This window comes from Antedon bifida, chromosome 9, assembly GCF_963402885.1.
Source record: "Antedon bifida chromosome 9, ecAntBifi1.1, whole genome shotgun sequence".
NCBI classification, from domain to species: domain Eukaryota; kingdom Metazoa; phylum Echinodermata; class Crinoidea; order Comatulida; family Antedonidae; genus Antedon; species Antedon bifida.
In genome coordinates, this window is record NC_136234.1 from 12,759,122 (window position 1) to 12,776,213 (window position 17,092).

A 17,092-nucleotide genomic window follows, 5' to 3' on the forward strand; every position below is an offset into this window, starting at 1 on the left:
TCCTTATAGCGCAAACTAAATTATTAACAGCTTCTTAAAACAAAACACAACTCCAACTTCCTCCTTGATATGTTGTTTAAAAAAATGAAATGTCCATCACCCACGAAACAAGGCAAAATTAGGTTCATAAAAACATTGTCAATGTGCAATTGAGGCAGTGTTTCCACAGCCAAAACAAAATTATCGGTTACATTTTTAACCAATAAAGTGTGCATTATCAGTCATTACCAAACAACCAGATGCCCAATCACAACCCAATAATAATAATAATATTTATCGATTTTGGATGAGATAATTATCGGTTAATTTTTCTTAAGTGGAATCGGTTAAACCCTGTTTCCACACGCAGTTTATCGGTTAATTTTTGGCCAAAGACCTATTCAGGTGACACCTCTATTAAAGGGACACTTTCCTAATAGTTCCTTTCGAACGATAGAGGTAATATATGTTTTTTTTTTTCTGTGAAATGAATGAGGGAAAAGATTGTTGTAAACATTATGGCCAACTCCTATTCAGGGGACATTTTTCTGTATCCTGACGGTGTTGCCTTTACTGTAGTTGTATCTGTACTCACTTTAGGTGTTCGTTAATGGCAGCAGCATCAAAAGGCCTCAATCTTGGTGATATCTCATTGGTTGATGACTCTAAGCTTACAAGGCTTGGAAGCTGTCTTGATATATCACTACCCAATTTCTATATTAGAAAATGTTGAAACAACAAAAATACTACGGTAATTCACAAAATCTACTAATTTTCAAAATATTATTCTGTATAAGGTTTAACAGAGTGTTTAGTTCTTTGAGGAAATTAATTTTTTAGAGTTTCGTTTTTTTAAAAACAGGTTGGATAGTTCAGTACAGTACAGACTGAGAGTTTTCTTTAAGTTAAATAATTTCTTAAATGAAAGAAGCAATTACAGTAATTTGTTTGCAAAGCACTCCATTTTTCTTACTATAAAATAAAGTGAATAACTATACTCTTCTTTTGTTGAAAGACACTTGTTTCTCTGGCCATGGGTAGAGAAATGTATCTCAAGTGCTTCTGTACACAAATCAAATGACATGCATTTTTTTGTATTATCTCTTGGATATTGAGCAAGTCCATTGGGAGATGGTTTACAAAAAGACTGTTTGGATTTTAAAATGAAGCATATATTGACAGTTTGTGTTGATTCATGCTACTGCATACGATCTTTATTTTCGATACTAAGGTAATGTAAGCCGACTAGCAAATATGCATACGATGATGCATATAATGATGAAAAGAAAACAAGTTTGACAGGTATATGCAAAGTGGTATTGGTAATATTTTTACTTTTCAAAGTACTCTCACTTGCACGGAGGATTTACTTTTTTCTATTGCAAATGTAAACTCATTATTTAATTCTTTTTTTATTATTGCTTTGATAAATTAAAAATATTATTTAAAAAACACTAATGTAAACCAAAAATAAATGCAACATTAACACACTTGCACATTTCAAACTACAGGCCCTGAAAATATTGACTAACCAAAAACAATAACAATAGACCTACAGTCAAACAGGTAACGGGTATATACAAAAATCAATGTAACAACAAGACTAACTTATATTATGCTGCAAATACATTATTTGAATTTGATTTTTTTTCTATACTGTCATTACAATTTGTTGAATTAATAATAAAATATAATCTTATGGAAACCTCTATTTAGAGGACACCTCTATTAAGAGGACATTTTCTTTTGAAACAAATAAGGGACAGTAAATGTTTAATACTAAGGCCAATCCATCAGGGAACAATCATATAGGGGACAATTTGGTCCGAAGGTAGTGGTGAACCTTCCTTTAATAATTATTATTATTATTACTTATTAAGAGGAAAGTTTCCTGTGAAACAAATGAGAGACAATATTATAATGTTTAATACTATGGTCAATCCTTCAGGGGACAACTTTATAAAGGACACTTTAATGGAGATTCTACCACATAGAGTTACACAGTGTGATTGTCACCATTTTATAGAAATGGTAACTCTATAAATTAAATTTGATCCTAATACCAAAATAGTCCACATACTAACCGGACTTCTGCGCCGTTTTCCATGTTGTGCACTATTACCAGACTCTTTAGAGCTCACAACTCCCATCTCTTGACAACAATGTCTACAGAACATCCACAAGATATCTACACATGCTTAGCATTATGTCAATAACTAAAGAATGAACCTCTACCAAAGCGTCTTCCCTCAATCAAGACAAAATATTTAGAACTAACTATAGTATTGATTTTGCTACCCAGGGACAACAATAAGACAAAAATAACAGTGATAGAGTGGGAGGGGCTTAATATGATAATGAATTTGGCCTGCCAAGAACTAACATCATTATCCCAGTCAATAAAACCAAGCTATTGTTGTTGGTATTTATATATCACCTTATACAATCAAGAAGGTGATTAAATTATTATATGTATGCACATTTAATAAGGTAGTTATTGATCTTTTTATTTTATATCGAATTAGCAGTTTTTTGTTACTATGGTAATCATAAACCATGTTAATATTAACCAAACTATAAATTACACAAACCAGTGGTGTTGGTAGTCTATGAGTGAGATCCCTACCTGTATACACTCTTCACATGCCATTATAAATATTTTAACTGAATTACAGTCAGTCATTTTTGTCAAAAGACTCGTCTTAATGGTCTAAAATACAGAAGATGAACAACAAATATTTCAACCATTCAAATGTTTGTACTGGTTACAATAAGGTCCACTAATAAGTCTCTGGGGTGGATCCAGGATTGTTTTAAAAGGGAAGTGTTAACATATAATATTAATAGTCTTTCTGTCAAAATAGATATGAAAGAGTAGTTTTATTTTAGTAATAATTAATTTTAGTTTAGTTCAATAGGGGAAGGGCATAAATTATTTAAGAAATTTACCAAGTTCAAACTGTTAATTATATATAATTTATTAATTCAATTCAAATAACTTTTTGAATTCGGAATATAAATTAATTTGGGCATGGCAAATTCAAATTAAAACACTAAAAGTTATTTAAAAGTAAGACTTCAAACTTAATCAAGACAAATTACTAAAGCTGTTTTAATCAATATGACAAGAGTGTGTATTGTTCCAAAGGGTTTTACAAAACGAGAACACAAAGTTTACCTTCACGTCAAGGCAAACAAGAATCAATACACATCATGTATTATAGAGATTAAAGTTATTGATCTGAAGGAGGTAATCTATAGGGCCAAGCCTGAGGGTAACAAGAGGAATTAATAAACTTGGCTACATGTCAGTACAGTCAAATATATTTGCTCAGCATGGGGTCGTTCTGAGTATATTAAAAACTCTTTAATTGTTATAAGTGTTGCTATGAGTACTACTTCCTCCATGATGTTGCTAGTGATAGGTCAAGAGTGTAACTTATTTAAATGGACAATTGTATCTGTATCTGTTAATCACATTATATATAATAAAACTACATTATTTGTTGATTTTTTCTTTTTGTAAAAACTTTAAATTTCCCCATAAACTGAATGAAGATTAATCAAATAAATGGGCCATTTGCTGTTTTAATGAAGTTAATTTCCCTCGGGAAAGGAAAAACGATTTCGCTCATAAAAAAGACAAAATAAACTGTTAAATTTAACCAAAAACCCATTAGCTGACTATTTTTGCTTTAAATTGTATTTTCAAGTAAACATTTTTTTTTCTCGATCCAATATTTGGTCAAAGTGAATATATGAACTGTTTATTAGACATTAAAATAAAAAAATCAACAAAAATAATTTAAAATATACCTTTAAGGGAATTACTTTATGGATATGTAAAAATGGTTTCTTAAAACTTTGGCTTAGACTGTATTACGTTTGGGTGTTTGGGTTTAATTCAATCAGCACACAGGTTTTATTATTCAGACAATTAGTAAATATCAAACATGTTACTGTTGTTGAGAATATAAATCCAAAGGCAAATTACTGAAAAATTGCAATGCTTTGGGTATCAGTGGCATGATCTCAAAGGAGATACAAAATAAAATAAGCAAAAAGCTAAAACGATAAATTAAAACATCTAAAAAATGCAGTGTTGTTGAGAATACAGTATAGTAAATACAGTACAGTATATAGTATACAGTATACTGAATGAACATTCATAGCCATCTTGTTTAATCGGATGGCCAAAGCACATATTGATTGACATTCTTTTAAACCTGGGGTAAACATAACATTATTTTCCTTAAGGTCAACAATTGTAACATAAATCAATGTTCTTTTTAATTATAAACTTGTACTTGATGAAAACTTTATAATGCAAAATGTGTGACATTAGACATACGGTTGATTTAGAATTAAATTAAATGACAGCCTTGGTGATTGTAGTAGACGTTTAAAATCCTTGAAACAATCATTTTCTATTGCATATTTTAAAGTATGTTGAAGCAAGTGGCCAAGCGTTTAAACAGAGGCACCAAAAACCATAGCCATAATATCGGCGCAGGTTCAATGCTCTCCTCAACCATGGCTCTGGTGGTAGAAGACGTTTTGGATAAAAGTTTAGAACTGGAGGTCCAGTGTACACATCTAAATTGTGTGCACTTAAAAGAACCTAGTGCATCTTTTAATATGCATAGGAGGTTTACCCAGCTGCTCTGGTCAAATTCAGTCCTTATTGTTATTCATTGCATCAAACGACCCTACCAGTTTTATCACATTGTTATGGAGACCACATGAGTGACCCAATGAGGAAAATTTTAGCAATTATCTGATTCCATGTATGTTCAAACTTTGAAACTGTTATCATTTATTAGTATTTTATTATATACCTATTCACTAGGCTGTAACGTCTATTTTTTAAAGTTAATATAGTATTACTGACCTTTGACATTTCAAGTTTGGACGCAGTGGACATAATCTGTTCCTTTTCCAACATATCCAGCTCTTTGCTTGTCTTCTCCAGTAGGTCTCCTACAAGACTTCGCACTTTAAGGTAACTTTCCAGCAGCTTCAAGTCATTCTTTCGTTGCTTGATCAGGTCTTTGGTAGAATCCATCAAACTCTTCAGATTTTCCTGCAGTTGGTCGAGGTCTTTATTTGGAACACTGCTCAGTCTTTGATACTTGTTGACCAAGGTTTGAATCTCTGGATTTTTACCTTTTATTAATCCAAGTAATTCCTAAAATAAAACAAAATGTGAATGTGAAATAAAAATTATATATAAATGCAACAGCAAAGATAATTCTTATATAGTGGAATACAACAACTCTCATGACGTGGCCCTCTATAAAAAGTTGCAAATCAACTGTTAGTAATCAGTATCAACAACAAAACGTACCCATATATAAATCTTATGCGCAGTCTGATTGCTTTGTTGACATGTCTGTGTCGAGGATTGATTGACATTAACAATTTCATTTCATTAAAATTCGAACTACGGAAAGTTCCATTTCTTACAACCGTAGTTGTAGTCCGATTCCTACATTCAGGAGTGTAAGGGGTTACCCCTGGTGTACTGGTCAGTTAAGGTTCACAAATTTTGGAAGAGTAGGTTAGGGGTTTACCTCTAGCTTATTTTTTAGTAACTGTTGTTTTCCGTGTATGCAATTATACGAGAGAATACAATTATCAGGCAACAGTGTACCTTGGTGTTGCGGACATAAGAATAAGAGCCGTGTGGTGGCAACTGTATGAGGAGAAGTTGTTGTATGCGTCCTCCACACCTGTACACAATTCAACTCAGAGTTGCATTTACATTTGTTATCATGGTTTTTTGAGTGGGGAATCAATGTCATGACATGCAACACATGTTTAGGCCTGAACCCACAATCAATAGTACTAATATTTGTACCTGTAACTGCTGAATAGCTTGGCGAGCTTTCGATTTCTGTAGTTCAAGTGGTGTTGCTTTCTCTTCTTCAATCTTAGCAGCCATCTCAGTGACCCATGCCTGAAGGTCACTCAGTGTCTTCTCCAATTGTTGCCAACGTCCAATGTGACTGTTCATTTCATTTAATCGAAAATCAACCTAAAGTGACGATTACAACATTATAAAATTAATCTGGACACTTATTTCTACTAATATTAATAAAATGCAATTAATTCAATATTGTTTAAAGTTTTTAATGGTGAATAAACACAGAAAATGTCGGTTTTGAAATGACCAGAAATTTATAAATAATTTATATTTACCGTTTCAATTAAAACATTCAGTTGCTGTTCCACATGACCTGCTCGTGATTTTGTGAAAGAATCATCACCAGATGCTTCAACTCTGTCCTCTGCCGCAGACAGCAATTGTTGGTGAGACACTGCATTGTCCAAGATTTCCTACGAATAATGGTATTCCCATTATAAATATTTTTACAGCTTAATACAGTACGTTTATATGGCTGTGTTAATATAAAGGTAGGTGGAGGTATTATGCCAAGAAATTAAGTAATTAAGTCAATTTAAGTAATTAGGGAAAACAGTAAAAACAAAGAAACTATTAAGATGCTACAAATAAATTTTCACCTTTAAAGTATTTGTTTAAAATATTAAATTTAACTAATTATTATCTTCTAAATAATGAATATTACATAATAAAGCATTATTTTGAGAAACAAATTCATAGAGCATCTTTATGTAATAAACAATTTTTAATATTAAATATATATACAGTATGTTGTAAGTAATGAGAAATACTTTTACTATAAACTAGATGTAAATGTTTAGCATAAAATATACATACTATATTAGCAGAGATGAATGATGATTGTGAAAATGAATATGCTACGACAAATTTCAAACTGTACTTGAGTTTGACATAAGTTTTTCTTTTCTTCTTTCTTTACTACAGAAGTTATTCAGGTTTTTTAAATAATATCTAATTATTTTCATACATCCAAAGCTAAATCGCTGGAAAATGTTGTGGGTATCAGTGGTTGGATTTCAATGGAGATATAAATAAAATAAGCAAAAGGCTAAATAAAAATGGTAAAGTAAAACAGCCATGAAGTGCCAAGACACAATTCTTCCATCAGGGCTAATAAATAATCATTTTATACAAATATTTTAAGTGATTAATTACATTACAGAAATATGCATGCACTAAAACAATCTACAAGCACACAAAGTGAACATTAGTAATGTTAGTAATAATAATATTAGGCTAACAGCACAGCAGATTCCTTTTTACCTGCACCGCTAAAAGCTGATCTTGAGCATCATCAAGACCTTGAGCCGTGATTGGTTGACTGAGTGAATCCTTATCAACAGTCTGCATCCAATCAGAGCACTTGTTAACAGCCTCTTCAAATGCCTGTTGCTTATGCATGGAATCTTGCAACTGTATTTGCATCTCCTGAGCATTTCTGCTCACAGCGTTCAGTGCTTCATCTAGCTTAGCTAGCTGCTCATCAATCAGTTCTTTAAGCTCTGGTGTTTCATTGGCAGATGATGCTATGTTGTTTGCTTTGGTCTGTAGCCCTTCAAGTTGGGCTGCACAGGTTGCTAGTTCGCGAAGAGTGCCCTAACATAAAAGTATACACACATGCAAAACTAAATAATAACTTAGATTAATAAACAATATGCAAGCAAGTAACAAAATGCAGAATTTACACAAAAGCAAACACAAAATAACATTAATAAGGATAAAAATAGGCTTAAGAAAACTTAAGGGGTCATTCAAAAGTATAATAAAAACAGATAAGTTCCAAGCAAAGTTAGAAGATAAAAAACTAGTACTTAAACAAACATACTAAAAAACATCTTCAACACAAGTAGTACATAATATTTTATTTGTGTTATATTGGTAGGAGTGGGTAGTGGTGATGTTAAAAAAATCTAGACATATATATCCTGCTTCATCACAGCTTCAGACCAGGTGAGACACAAAAATAAGGTTCTCGTCCAAAGATACAAACCACCAGATTATCAAACTTGCTAAGCAATAATTTTGCTATATTCAGTTTTCAAAATAACAATGCAATAACAATTTTGAAATTTTTATATTTGTATCGGGAATACAATTAATTTATTAATAATGCTAAACCTTTCACTACCTTAAAATCATATCTTCCTCTTTAAGATTATGTATTTATTGAATATATTTTCAGACATATATAGAATAATCAATTTTTCTCACAATGAGGAATCATCAAGCAAATAGAACAATATTTGACAAATAAAAGAAAAAAGCATATTGCGATTATGATGCAATTCCCAATTACCATTACGCAACATGAAAGTCAACCAAGAAATATAAAAAGCATAATGACCAATATTTGAAGCTGTCTTAATGACAAGTGAATAGTGGACTTCAACCAGTAAACATCAAGGAATAAAGTAATATTATTTACCTGATGTTGAGCCATTTGTGCCTGAGTGGCTTCAAGACCACCCTCTGGTAAAGGACTACAAGAAGTCAGTTTGTTTGAGATCTGAAGCATGGCACATTCAGCTTCTTTCAAAGCATCATGGTAATCCTGGTGATCAGTGATGCTATTCTGCATTGGCTCTGTCAAATTCTAAGAATGAAAAATATTTATTTTATCTTGTAAATTTCTCAAAAAATTAGTAAATGAAATAAAATGTTTAAATACAAAGAAACCGAGATATTATGATATTATAATATGAATTAGCCTTAAGTACATTCAGTAACAAAACTTCCAAAACAAACAAAAAAAACTCTCCCAAAAGAACATCAGACTTTCATGGAAAGTATATTATTTTGGGCCAGCAAAGTTTGTGAGAGTTATAACTGTCTGAATAAAAGTAAATAAAAATGCAAAACAGATATTGTTACTAAATTATGTGACGCAAGATATTATAATATCAGGTAAGTACCTTTGACCTCAATTCTAGTGAATTGTATCGATGAACTAAGTCTTGCATTTGACCTTTGACATCTGTATCGCCAGTATCCAATGTAAGCAGTTCCTGTGATAAATGATCAACCTCTTCCAACTGACTTTTATGTTTTTCAATGTCATGTGAAATACCCTGAAGAAAACAAATTGAAGAATAATGAATCTACAAAAAAAAAATTTAGTCGAAACTAAACAAGATTTACTGATTTCAGATAATCATAATTTTTAGATAAGATAATTTGTTTTAAGTGGAAGGGTTTAAATACTGAATATGGCCACAAGAGACAAAAGCTTAAGCTATAAAGTTAGTAGTTTCATCTGCATGCAGCCCAGGCCACAGGCCCTGACACCCTCTAAGGGAAGGCCTCGATCAGAGACCATGCTCATCCATCATGATGAATTAAATTACCAAAGTATCAATAACAACAATAACAATTTGTGTGTTTTCTGACATTTGAAACTACAAGTAAAAGCATCCTAAACTGTTTAGATAAACAAAGATAATCTTAACATACTGCATATATTGCAAATTGTTGCTTCTTCTCTTCAAGATCAACAAGTTTCTTCGGTTCATTTTCTAACACCTTCTCTACATCTGTCAGCCAGTTTGCAAATCCATCAGATTTTTCTTCAAATGTATGCCACAACTCTGACCTTGCAACAAGGTTGCTTTCTACCTCAGTTGCATTTGTAGCTTGTTCACTGGAACGATGTTGTAATGCTTTTATCTGATTGGTCAGCAGGGTTTGGCCTTCATCATTAGTTTGCTGTAAAACTTGCTTGTATTTTGTTGAACAAGCAGATAATTTTGACTTATGTTCTGGCAACTTCTTGCAGATATCCTGTAAAGTAAAGTAAGTGCTTTCATTATAACACTATATGCATGTATGCAACAATATATGCTGAATATGGAGTACAATTCTGAAAAATAAACATTTCTTTGATGCCACTGGTATTCTGAATTACAAAAAAGTATGAAAGAATTTAGGACTTTTTTTATCTTCAGAAAAGGCATTTCAAAAATTGTAAAAGGAAATTCTATTCTCCTTTTGTTTTACAAAACAACAAGACTTTTTTTATTTACCTGAACAACTGTAAGTCTTGCATCCACGTCCATTCTACTACCATCTAGGTGATGTTGCGCTTCAATTGTTTTTTCTGCCGTATTCAAGTTTGTATCAAACTCTTCAAAACACTGATCATACATTTTGTGATCTTCAACACGGTTCTGTGAATGTTCGTACAATTCCTGCAAAATGGTATATCATACTTGTAATATATAAAGCAGTATTGTTTTTAAAATGGTTAACTAAAAGTTAATGTACATTTCATTGCTAGACTGTAGGCTACATTGGTAAAAGGAATGTATAGACTGCATACAGTTTGTGCATTTAAAATAGCAGGCTGTAAATACAAAATGATTTATTGATAACTGTTGAACTATGACATTAACATTATTCCCAACGTGCATGAATGTATCGTAATAAACCACTCATTCCTTTGTAAACAATCTCAAATTTGAATGTGATGTGTACAAGTATCACACATGTGGTACTTATACATTGCATATTGGGACATATGGTTCAAGAGAAGGTTTAAAATTCTTAATCGTTGTAAGTTCCACAATTAACAAATCGATTATTATGGAACTAGGCCTACTTTTAAGTGAGTGGAATTTTGTGGAAAATCGCTGTTCTAAAATGGCCAAATATTTTTGGGGAAGTGGAAGTTTCCTCAGTGCAAATGACTCGAGTACCTAACTCATGGTTTAAAAGACAGAGTACAAAGGAGTTAGGACTACAACTATCATAATAATATAGATGTATTGGCTCTTTACCATAGCTTTTTCTTTAACATTATGATATCTATGTCCAAGTTCATCCAATTGAACATTGATCGAAATATCATCACTGGTCTCAAGAAGTGGTTTGGATTTTTCTGAAGCTTCTATAAAATCTGCTTCATGTTTAATGACATCATCCAGAAGTTTCTGAGAAAGATAAAAATACATACAGTACTTTAAACAATTAAACAAGCATGCTATTATTTCAATTAATCTATAGTTTATTGTTTAACACAATACTTTGTGACCTTTGGTACACCATATATTGTAGCCCTCAGTACACCATACCTTGAACACTTTGCTACACCATACCTTGTATTCTGACTGTTGCGCAATCTTTTCCTGCAGATCTTTCTTCAGCAGAAGATCTCCTGCTAACTCAGTCTCAATGTCGGTCAACCAAGTTGTGATCTTATTGACACAATCTTGAAACATTTCCCATTGTCTTCTGCACACCTCTAACTTGTCTTTCAACCCTGTAGCATCTTTCTCCAGACTCTCAAGTTGTTGTCTGGATGTCAACAGGATGTCCTCAACTTCTTTGCAGCCAGCAGGAAGAGTTGAGTCAATGACGACTTCTGCAAGTCTTTCACATTCTTTCAAGTTTGAAACTCCTTGTGGTAATGAATCAATTAATTCCTACAAAAAGGGCAATATAGTAAATATGATTATATTCTAAATCCTCTAAATCATAATAGAAACACCACAAAAGCTGATATGGAGAAGAGCACATCAAATTACCTAGTAGGCCTAATGACATCACTTTTATGTTTTTTTTGTAGCTATCTGCCTGCATAAAGCACTCTTTATAGTGAGAGGAAAGATGAAACACATATTACAGCTTTCTATTTAAATTAGAATTACCTGAACATTGTCCAGTCTATGCTGGATAGCAGATATATCACCATCTAAGCAAGAGAACTCTGTAAGCTTTCTTTGACTTTCTTGAAGCCAATCGTTGGAAGACATCCAATCTTTGGCAAATTCTTGATGATTAGCAACTCTCTTATTAACTGTCTCACAATAACACTGAAATATATCAAAGATGATTTAAATAAAGACTCACTTACATATGTGTTTTTACATAAAACAGCCATGCTTTACTGGAAATTTAATTCAGTAACCTGACTGCCTAAACAGGTTTTCTTTCATTTAGTTTAATTTCATTTCTTTAATAGTTATTGGTACCATTCTGTTGACTTTATGAAATTCAATGATTTTTTATATTAGTAAGACTATTATACTACAGATCATGTTTACCAACCTTAGCAACTTGGGCTAGTGTCTCATATCTGGCTTTAGTATCATTAATGCCAATTTTTACAGCTTCATCATCAGTCATGTGATGTAATCTCTCACATGTGATGGATAACTTCTTCATGGCAGCTTCATGTGCAGTCACGCTCTCAAGCTTCTCCTGAAAACATAAATCATTTTGTAATTTTAATATGTTACAAGAATTAAGGTTACACAAGGTAGAATCAATATGTATTTGTTTTCAGTATTTAAAGTAGCTGTGTTGAGTGGTCGTGTGGTTAAGAGTCACTTTGCTGCACTTGAAATGACCTAGTGCATCTTTCGGAAGAGTTGGGATACTCCAATGTACTGGTACATCACAACCCTGTCGAAAGAATGACTGAAGGAGTGGCAACCTTGTGCAAAAATTGTCGTCATGTTGACAATTTGTGCATGCATTTCACATTCTCCTGCACTTCCTGCAAGTTGCCACGCATGATCCCTGCAAGTTGCCACACATGGAATGTGGAGTGCTGCGGGATCAAAACATGTGCAAATGTCAACAGGACTTAAAAAGGTTACCTCATAATTTTCAAATTGTTCCTCTTTTTCTGTCAAACTACTTTTTAACTCTGGATCTTCACTAAAATACTCTTCTGTGGTGTCAATCCATTGATGTACTTCAGTCTGTAACTCTTCAAAATGGTTCCACTCAGCAAGACAGTCCTCAACAGCAGTTTTACTTTCCTTCAGCTGGTTTTTGAAACTCTTAAATCGCTGCTTACATGCACTAACATCCTCTGAAATGCTTGCCTGTCCATTTTCATCAGTGGCGGGAAGAACTTTCTCAGCACTGGACACAATTGTTGAAAGCAATGTTGACCCTCTTTTCTTGTCATTTGACAAATCCTATTCATAGTTGAATACAAAAACATGCACATTGTGAGAAAGTTTGAAAATATGATACAGTTTAAAAAATGTTTGGTCTGCTTGTCATCGCAACATTATCATAAAATGATGGCGATTTGTGCGGCTTAAGTTGACTATAGGGGCTTGTAATTGCCAGAGTTATAAATAACAATACAAATATTCATAGTCTTACCAAGAGATTGTTCAATCGTGTCTCACATGTATTTCTATCACCAATGACACTCTTATTCTCGTTCAAACTGGTTTCAGCAGCCTCCATGTAGTTATTGAACTCTTGCAATGCATTCTGGTATTGTTCATGCTTTTGGCTATCCTGTTCAGACTTTCTTACTGCCTCCTATATACAGAAAAATGCATTGCATAATGAGCAGTATATTCTGAATAAATGTGAAAACTGAAGATGATACTGATACTGAGTATGTTATGATGTGCCTGCTCTATTTTCTGTCACAGGTGTACAATTCTAATACTGTAAGTAGAGGTAGGATCTAATAAAATAGAATAATACATTTGACATACCTTTGCTTTCATTACAAGTTTTTGGAATCTTGTTGTCATTCTGGTTGCATCACTAGCTACACCAACATTACCAGCACTTGTCTCCAACAGTGACTGGGCTTGGCTGCTCAACGTCTCAAAGGCTATCTGTTTAGCTACTATGTTGTCTTGAAGGTCCTGTTTGATTCAAATAAATAAGATTAGAAAACAATTAATGCTTCTTTGAATCTTAAAATTAATCATGTAAACATTGATTGACAATATTCACTAGCCTACAAATTTGGAAAAGACCCGCCACACAATAAACATAATACAGAAGAACCCTATTAAGGGGACATCTTTAGGACCCTATAAATGTCCCCTAAATATTTATATTATCTTACCTTGAATTTTTGCTTTTGTGATACTTTCTGTTCAAGTTCTGTCTGAGGTTTGACCCCATTGGCAAGTTCGTCTTCATAAGATTCCATCCAAGAGAGCAACTCAGCATTTGTAGAATCATAGCTACTCCACTGCTCTGCGCAGTTCTCTAGCTTGGCTTTGCTGGCATTTAATGCATTCAGAAGGCTATCATAATCCTCTTTAGCTTTGTTCAATTGGTCTAGTATTGCTACTTGCCCGATATTAGCAGTGTTTGGAAGGACTACTTCACTGATATCGCTCACATCATCAAGAAGCTGTTTACCTTTTTCCATTAGCAAAAATAGTTCCTATAGATGATATAAAACAATATATGGATACAAGAAATAAATAAAAACAGTAAGCATGTATTTGTATCTTGTACTACATTTAGCCCAAGTAAGAACAATTAAGCATACAAACCTTTGCAGTTCCAAGTTTATCATAGACCATTTGTCTTTTGCCACTTGTATCAGACACCATTGTAATCTTCTGCCTGGCTTCCTTCAACCAATCATTGAAATCTTGCAGATCCTTCTGGTACTTTTGATGATCTTTGACAACTTCAATGGCATTCTCACAAAGGTCCTGGACAGAAACAAATATTCATTCATATAACTTTTGCTTGACCCAATTGTATAGGCTGTTACCTCAAGAAAGCAAGGCACAAACAAACATACAATTTAACAAGTGATAGTGTAAAGTAAAATAAACAATGGAAGAAACTTAGAAAGTAAAGTTAATATGACAAACCTTTAAAGCATTTAAAAGTTGTTGGTATTTGTTTCCAAGTTCAGAAACCTCCTCACTTAGTTCGCTGGAGCCTGGATTGAGTTCAATTAGTTGTTCAGATGCTTGGCTGACTAAATTATGATATCTTTTGTGGTTTTGAGCTTCATTTTGTAGTACCTACATACAAGTTCAATAATCATTTAAACTTAGTTTCTACTGAGGCCAAATTATCTATTTGTAATTAGAGTTTTTTCAATTACAGTACTAATACTAATCAAATAGAAGAGCATTGGTGATGAACTGATGTGAGAGATCCATGTTTATCAATAAAGCTACACTTGCTGTGAGGTAGCCATTGATTAATGGTGTTGTCAGTTTTTACAGGCAGGAAACTAAGCATATTAATGGTAATTGATGATGATACTGAAATATACCATATTGTATGTTTCTGACTAAATTCTATATTCATGAAATGCTGTACTTCTATTTTTAGCCTATAACAAGGTACACCTACCTTTGCTCTGTCTTGACGAACTTTCTTTTCAGCAACGGTAGATTTTAGCTCTTTCAGTCCATCAATCTGCTTCTCCACATCTGTCATGCAGCTCTCTAGCTTCTCTTTACTGGAGAGATACGTGTTCCACAACTGCATTACCTCCTCAATTTGTTTCTTAAGCTTTGTGGCTGTGTCAATGGCATCATTGTACTGGTGTTTGCAGGTATCTAATGCTGACTGCACCTGAGCTTTACCAGCATCAGATGATTGTAATAAGAGCCGCTCTCCTTTAGATGTCACAGAGTTTAGAAAAGTCTGTCCTTTGTGTCTTGTTGACAATACATCCTAAAATAAAGAAAATAAAAATACCATATAATAAATATTTTATTTAAAAACTATGCTCCAAACCAAAGACACAAAATTATGAAAAAATAATAAGGTTGCAAAGATTTCAGTCAAATTAATATGATATTGTATTGTATAGGTGATTAATTAATTATGTTCTGTATCCTACCTGAACAATATGAAATCTATCCATTACTTCATTCCGTGACCCTTGACATGAGTTACAGGTTTGTAGTGTCTGAACTGTTTGGCTGTGCCAAGCTTCAAACTCATCACAATTTAGGCTATACTGTTGATGGTCTGAAAAGTTTTTCTCGACTTTCCTTTTTGCTTCCTAAAAAATGAAAATCAGAAACTTGAAATAAACATTTTTGTATTTAAATTTACTTTACAGTAGAACTCCTCCTTTGGAACACCTCTAATCAGGGGACACCCTTACTCAGGGGACAATTTCCTCTGAAATAAACGAGGGAAAATATATTTTTTAACACATGGCCAACCTCTGTTCATAGGTGTCCACTTAACAGAGACTATCATTATTCATTCTACAGTAAAATGATTTGAGAGTTCACACCTTTAACTTCAGTTGCAGTGTCTGATACTGGTTAGCCAGCTGCATAGCTTCACTTGCCATGGATACAGCCCCTGGGTTGCTTTCTATTAGACCTTCTGCCTTCTTCACTAATTCTTCTTTCACTAAGTTATGATGTTGTACATCTGCATGCAACTCCTGAAAATTTAAGTGAACAATACTGTCAACTTTCGAAAAATTGTACATAATCGTAAAACAAACTCTTCTCCGAAAATCATTTTGAGGTCATTTTAAACCAAGGTTTTAGTAAAGTTTTGTAGTGTTTTGACATTATATGGCTACTTATATCTTAATCAGAAAGCAATGCCATTGAACACTTTCTCAAATTTGGCAGTGAGTTGTTACTTGACTTGTCTTGTACAAATGATATGGTATTAGTTGACATGTGTAGATGGTGGACATGCAAGTCTCAATTACCTGAACTGTGTCTTGCACTTCTTTCTTCCCTTCAAGGTCATCTTGTGGTTGTACACACAGCTGCACAGTTTCATCTGCTTTTACCAACCACTTCTCAAAATCGTCAAACACATCGCCAAATTCCTTCCACTGACTGGCATTATCATGTATACGTTCATTGATTTTCTCTAAATCTTGTTTTAAAGTTTCAAAGTCTTTTGTGATGGTCTGTACATCTTGCAGAATGAGGTCTTTTCCTGTGAATCCAGTATCTGGTAAGACCTCTTCAGCTTGTTCAGTTGTCTGGTGGATTTTACTCTGGCCTTCTGGTAGGCTTTCAAGAAGTTGCTAAAACAAAGATTTTATGTAGTTTTGTATTTAAATCCTACTGTTATATTTAATATGATGAAAAATTATATCTCATATTTCTCAAATTACAGTACTGCGCAGACGGTCATCAACTTAGTAAATAAAGTGTGTATGAATAGGAATTCCAAAAATTTAAGACATTAAGCAAATTTATTTTATAAACAGTTTCCAAAATGACAACCCATTTTAAAGTGATGAAATCTTGTTGAAACACTTACCTCAATTTGATTCAGTTTATCATGATTGGCATTCTTATCACTAGTTGCCATGGCGCACTGAAGCGCTTGCTGTCTAGACTTCTTTATCCAGCCAGAAGAATGTTGCAACGTTTCATCGTATTTCATATGTTCATCGACAATTCTTTGTAACTTACTTGATGTATCCTAATATTTTAAAATAAATTACATACTACAGTG

At 33.1% G+C, this 17,092-nt stretch overlaps 2 protein-coding genes across 9 annotated transcripts in view; one reads left to right on the forward strand and one right to left on the reverse strand.

Annotated features, from left to right (window-relative positions):
- LOC144852137 (nesprin-1-like) overlaps positions 1 to 17,092 on the reverse strand; it is a 156,642-nt gene that overhangs the window by 87,800 nt on the left and 51,750 nt on the right. For 7 of the 8 annotated variants that reach the window (XM_078709861.1, XM_078709864.1, XM_078709860.1 and 4 more), the window contains 24 exons: positions 16,895 to 17,059; positions 16,329 to 16,655; positions 15,894 to 16,049; positions 15,489 to 15,653; positions 14,993 to 15,319; positions 14,500 to 14,655; positions 14,170 to 14,334; positions 13,731 to 14,057; positions 13,369 to 13,524; positions 13,022 to 13,186; positions 12,502 to 12,828; positions 11,948 to 12,100; positions 11,548 to 11,712; positions 10,996 to 11,322; positions 10,678 to 10,830; positions 9,925 to 10,089; positions 9,356 to 9,682; positions 8,818 to 8,973; positions 8,331 to 8,498; positions 7,169 to 7,501; positions 6,181 to 6,318; positions 5,840 to 6,016; positions 4,871 to 5,167; positions 575 to 693 (listed from right to left, as the gene is read on the reverse strand). In XM_078709861.1, coding sequence (XP_078565987.1) covers positions 575 to 693; positions 4,871 to 5,167; positions 5,840 to 6,016; positions 6,181 to 6,318; positions 7,169 to 7,501; positions 8,331 to 8,498; positions 8,818 to 8,973; positions 9,356 to 9,682; positions 9,925 to 10,089; positions 10,678 to 10,830; positions 10,996 to 11,322; positions 11,548 to 11,712; positions 11,948 to 12,100; positions 12,502 to 12,828; positions 13,022 to 13,186; positions 13,369 to 13,524; positions 13,731 to 14,057; positions 14,170 to 14,334; positions 14,500 to 14,655; positions 14,993 to 15,319; positions 15,489 to 15,653; positions 15,894 to 16,049; positions 16,329 to 16,655; positions 16,895 to 17,059 — 5,114 coding nt within the window. The remainder of the gene's footprint in view (positions 1 to 574; positions 694 to 4,870; positions 5,168 to 5,839; positions 6,017 to 6,180; positions 6,319 to 7,168; positions 7,502 to 8,330; positions 8,499 to 8,817; positions 8,974 to 9,355; positions 9,683 to 9,924; positions 10,090 to 10,677; positions 10,831 to 10,995; positions 11,323 to 11,547; positions 11,713 to 11,947; positions 12,101 to 12,501; positions 12,829 to 13,021; positions 13,187 to 13,368; positions 13,525 to 13,730; positions 14,058 to 14,169; positions 14,335 to 14,499; positions 14,656 to 14,992; positions 15,320 to 15,488; positions 15,654 to 15,893; positions 16,050 to 16,328; positions 16,656 to 16,894; positions 17,060 to 17,092) is intronic. The other variant, XM_078709865.1, reaches the window with a different exon arrangement.
- Positions 1 to 17,092, forward strand: part of LOC144852166 (uncharacterized) — a 133,219-nt gene that overhangs the window by 54,380 nt on the left and 61,747 nt on the right. The window lies entirely within an intron of this gene.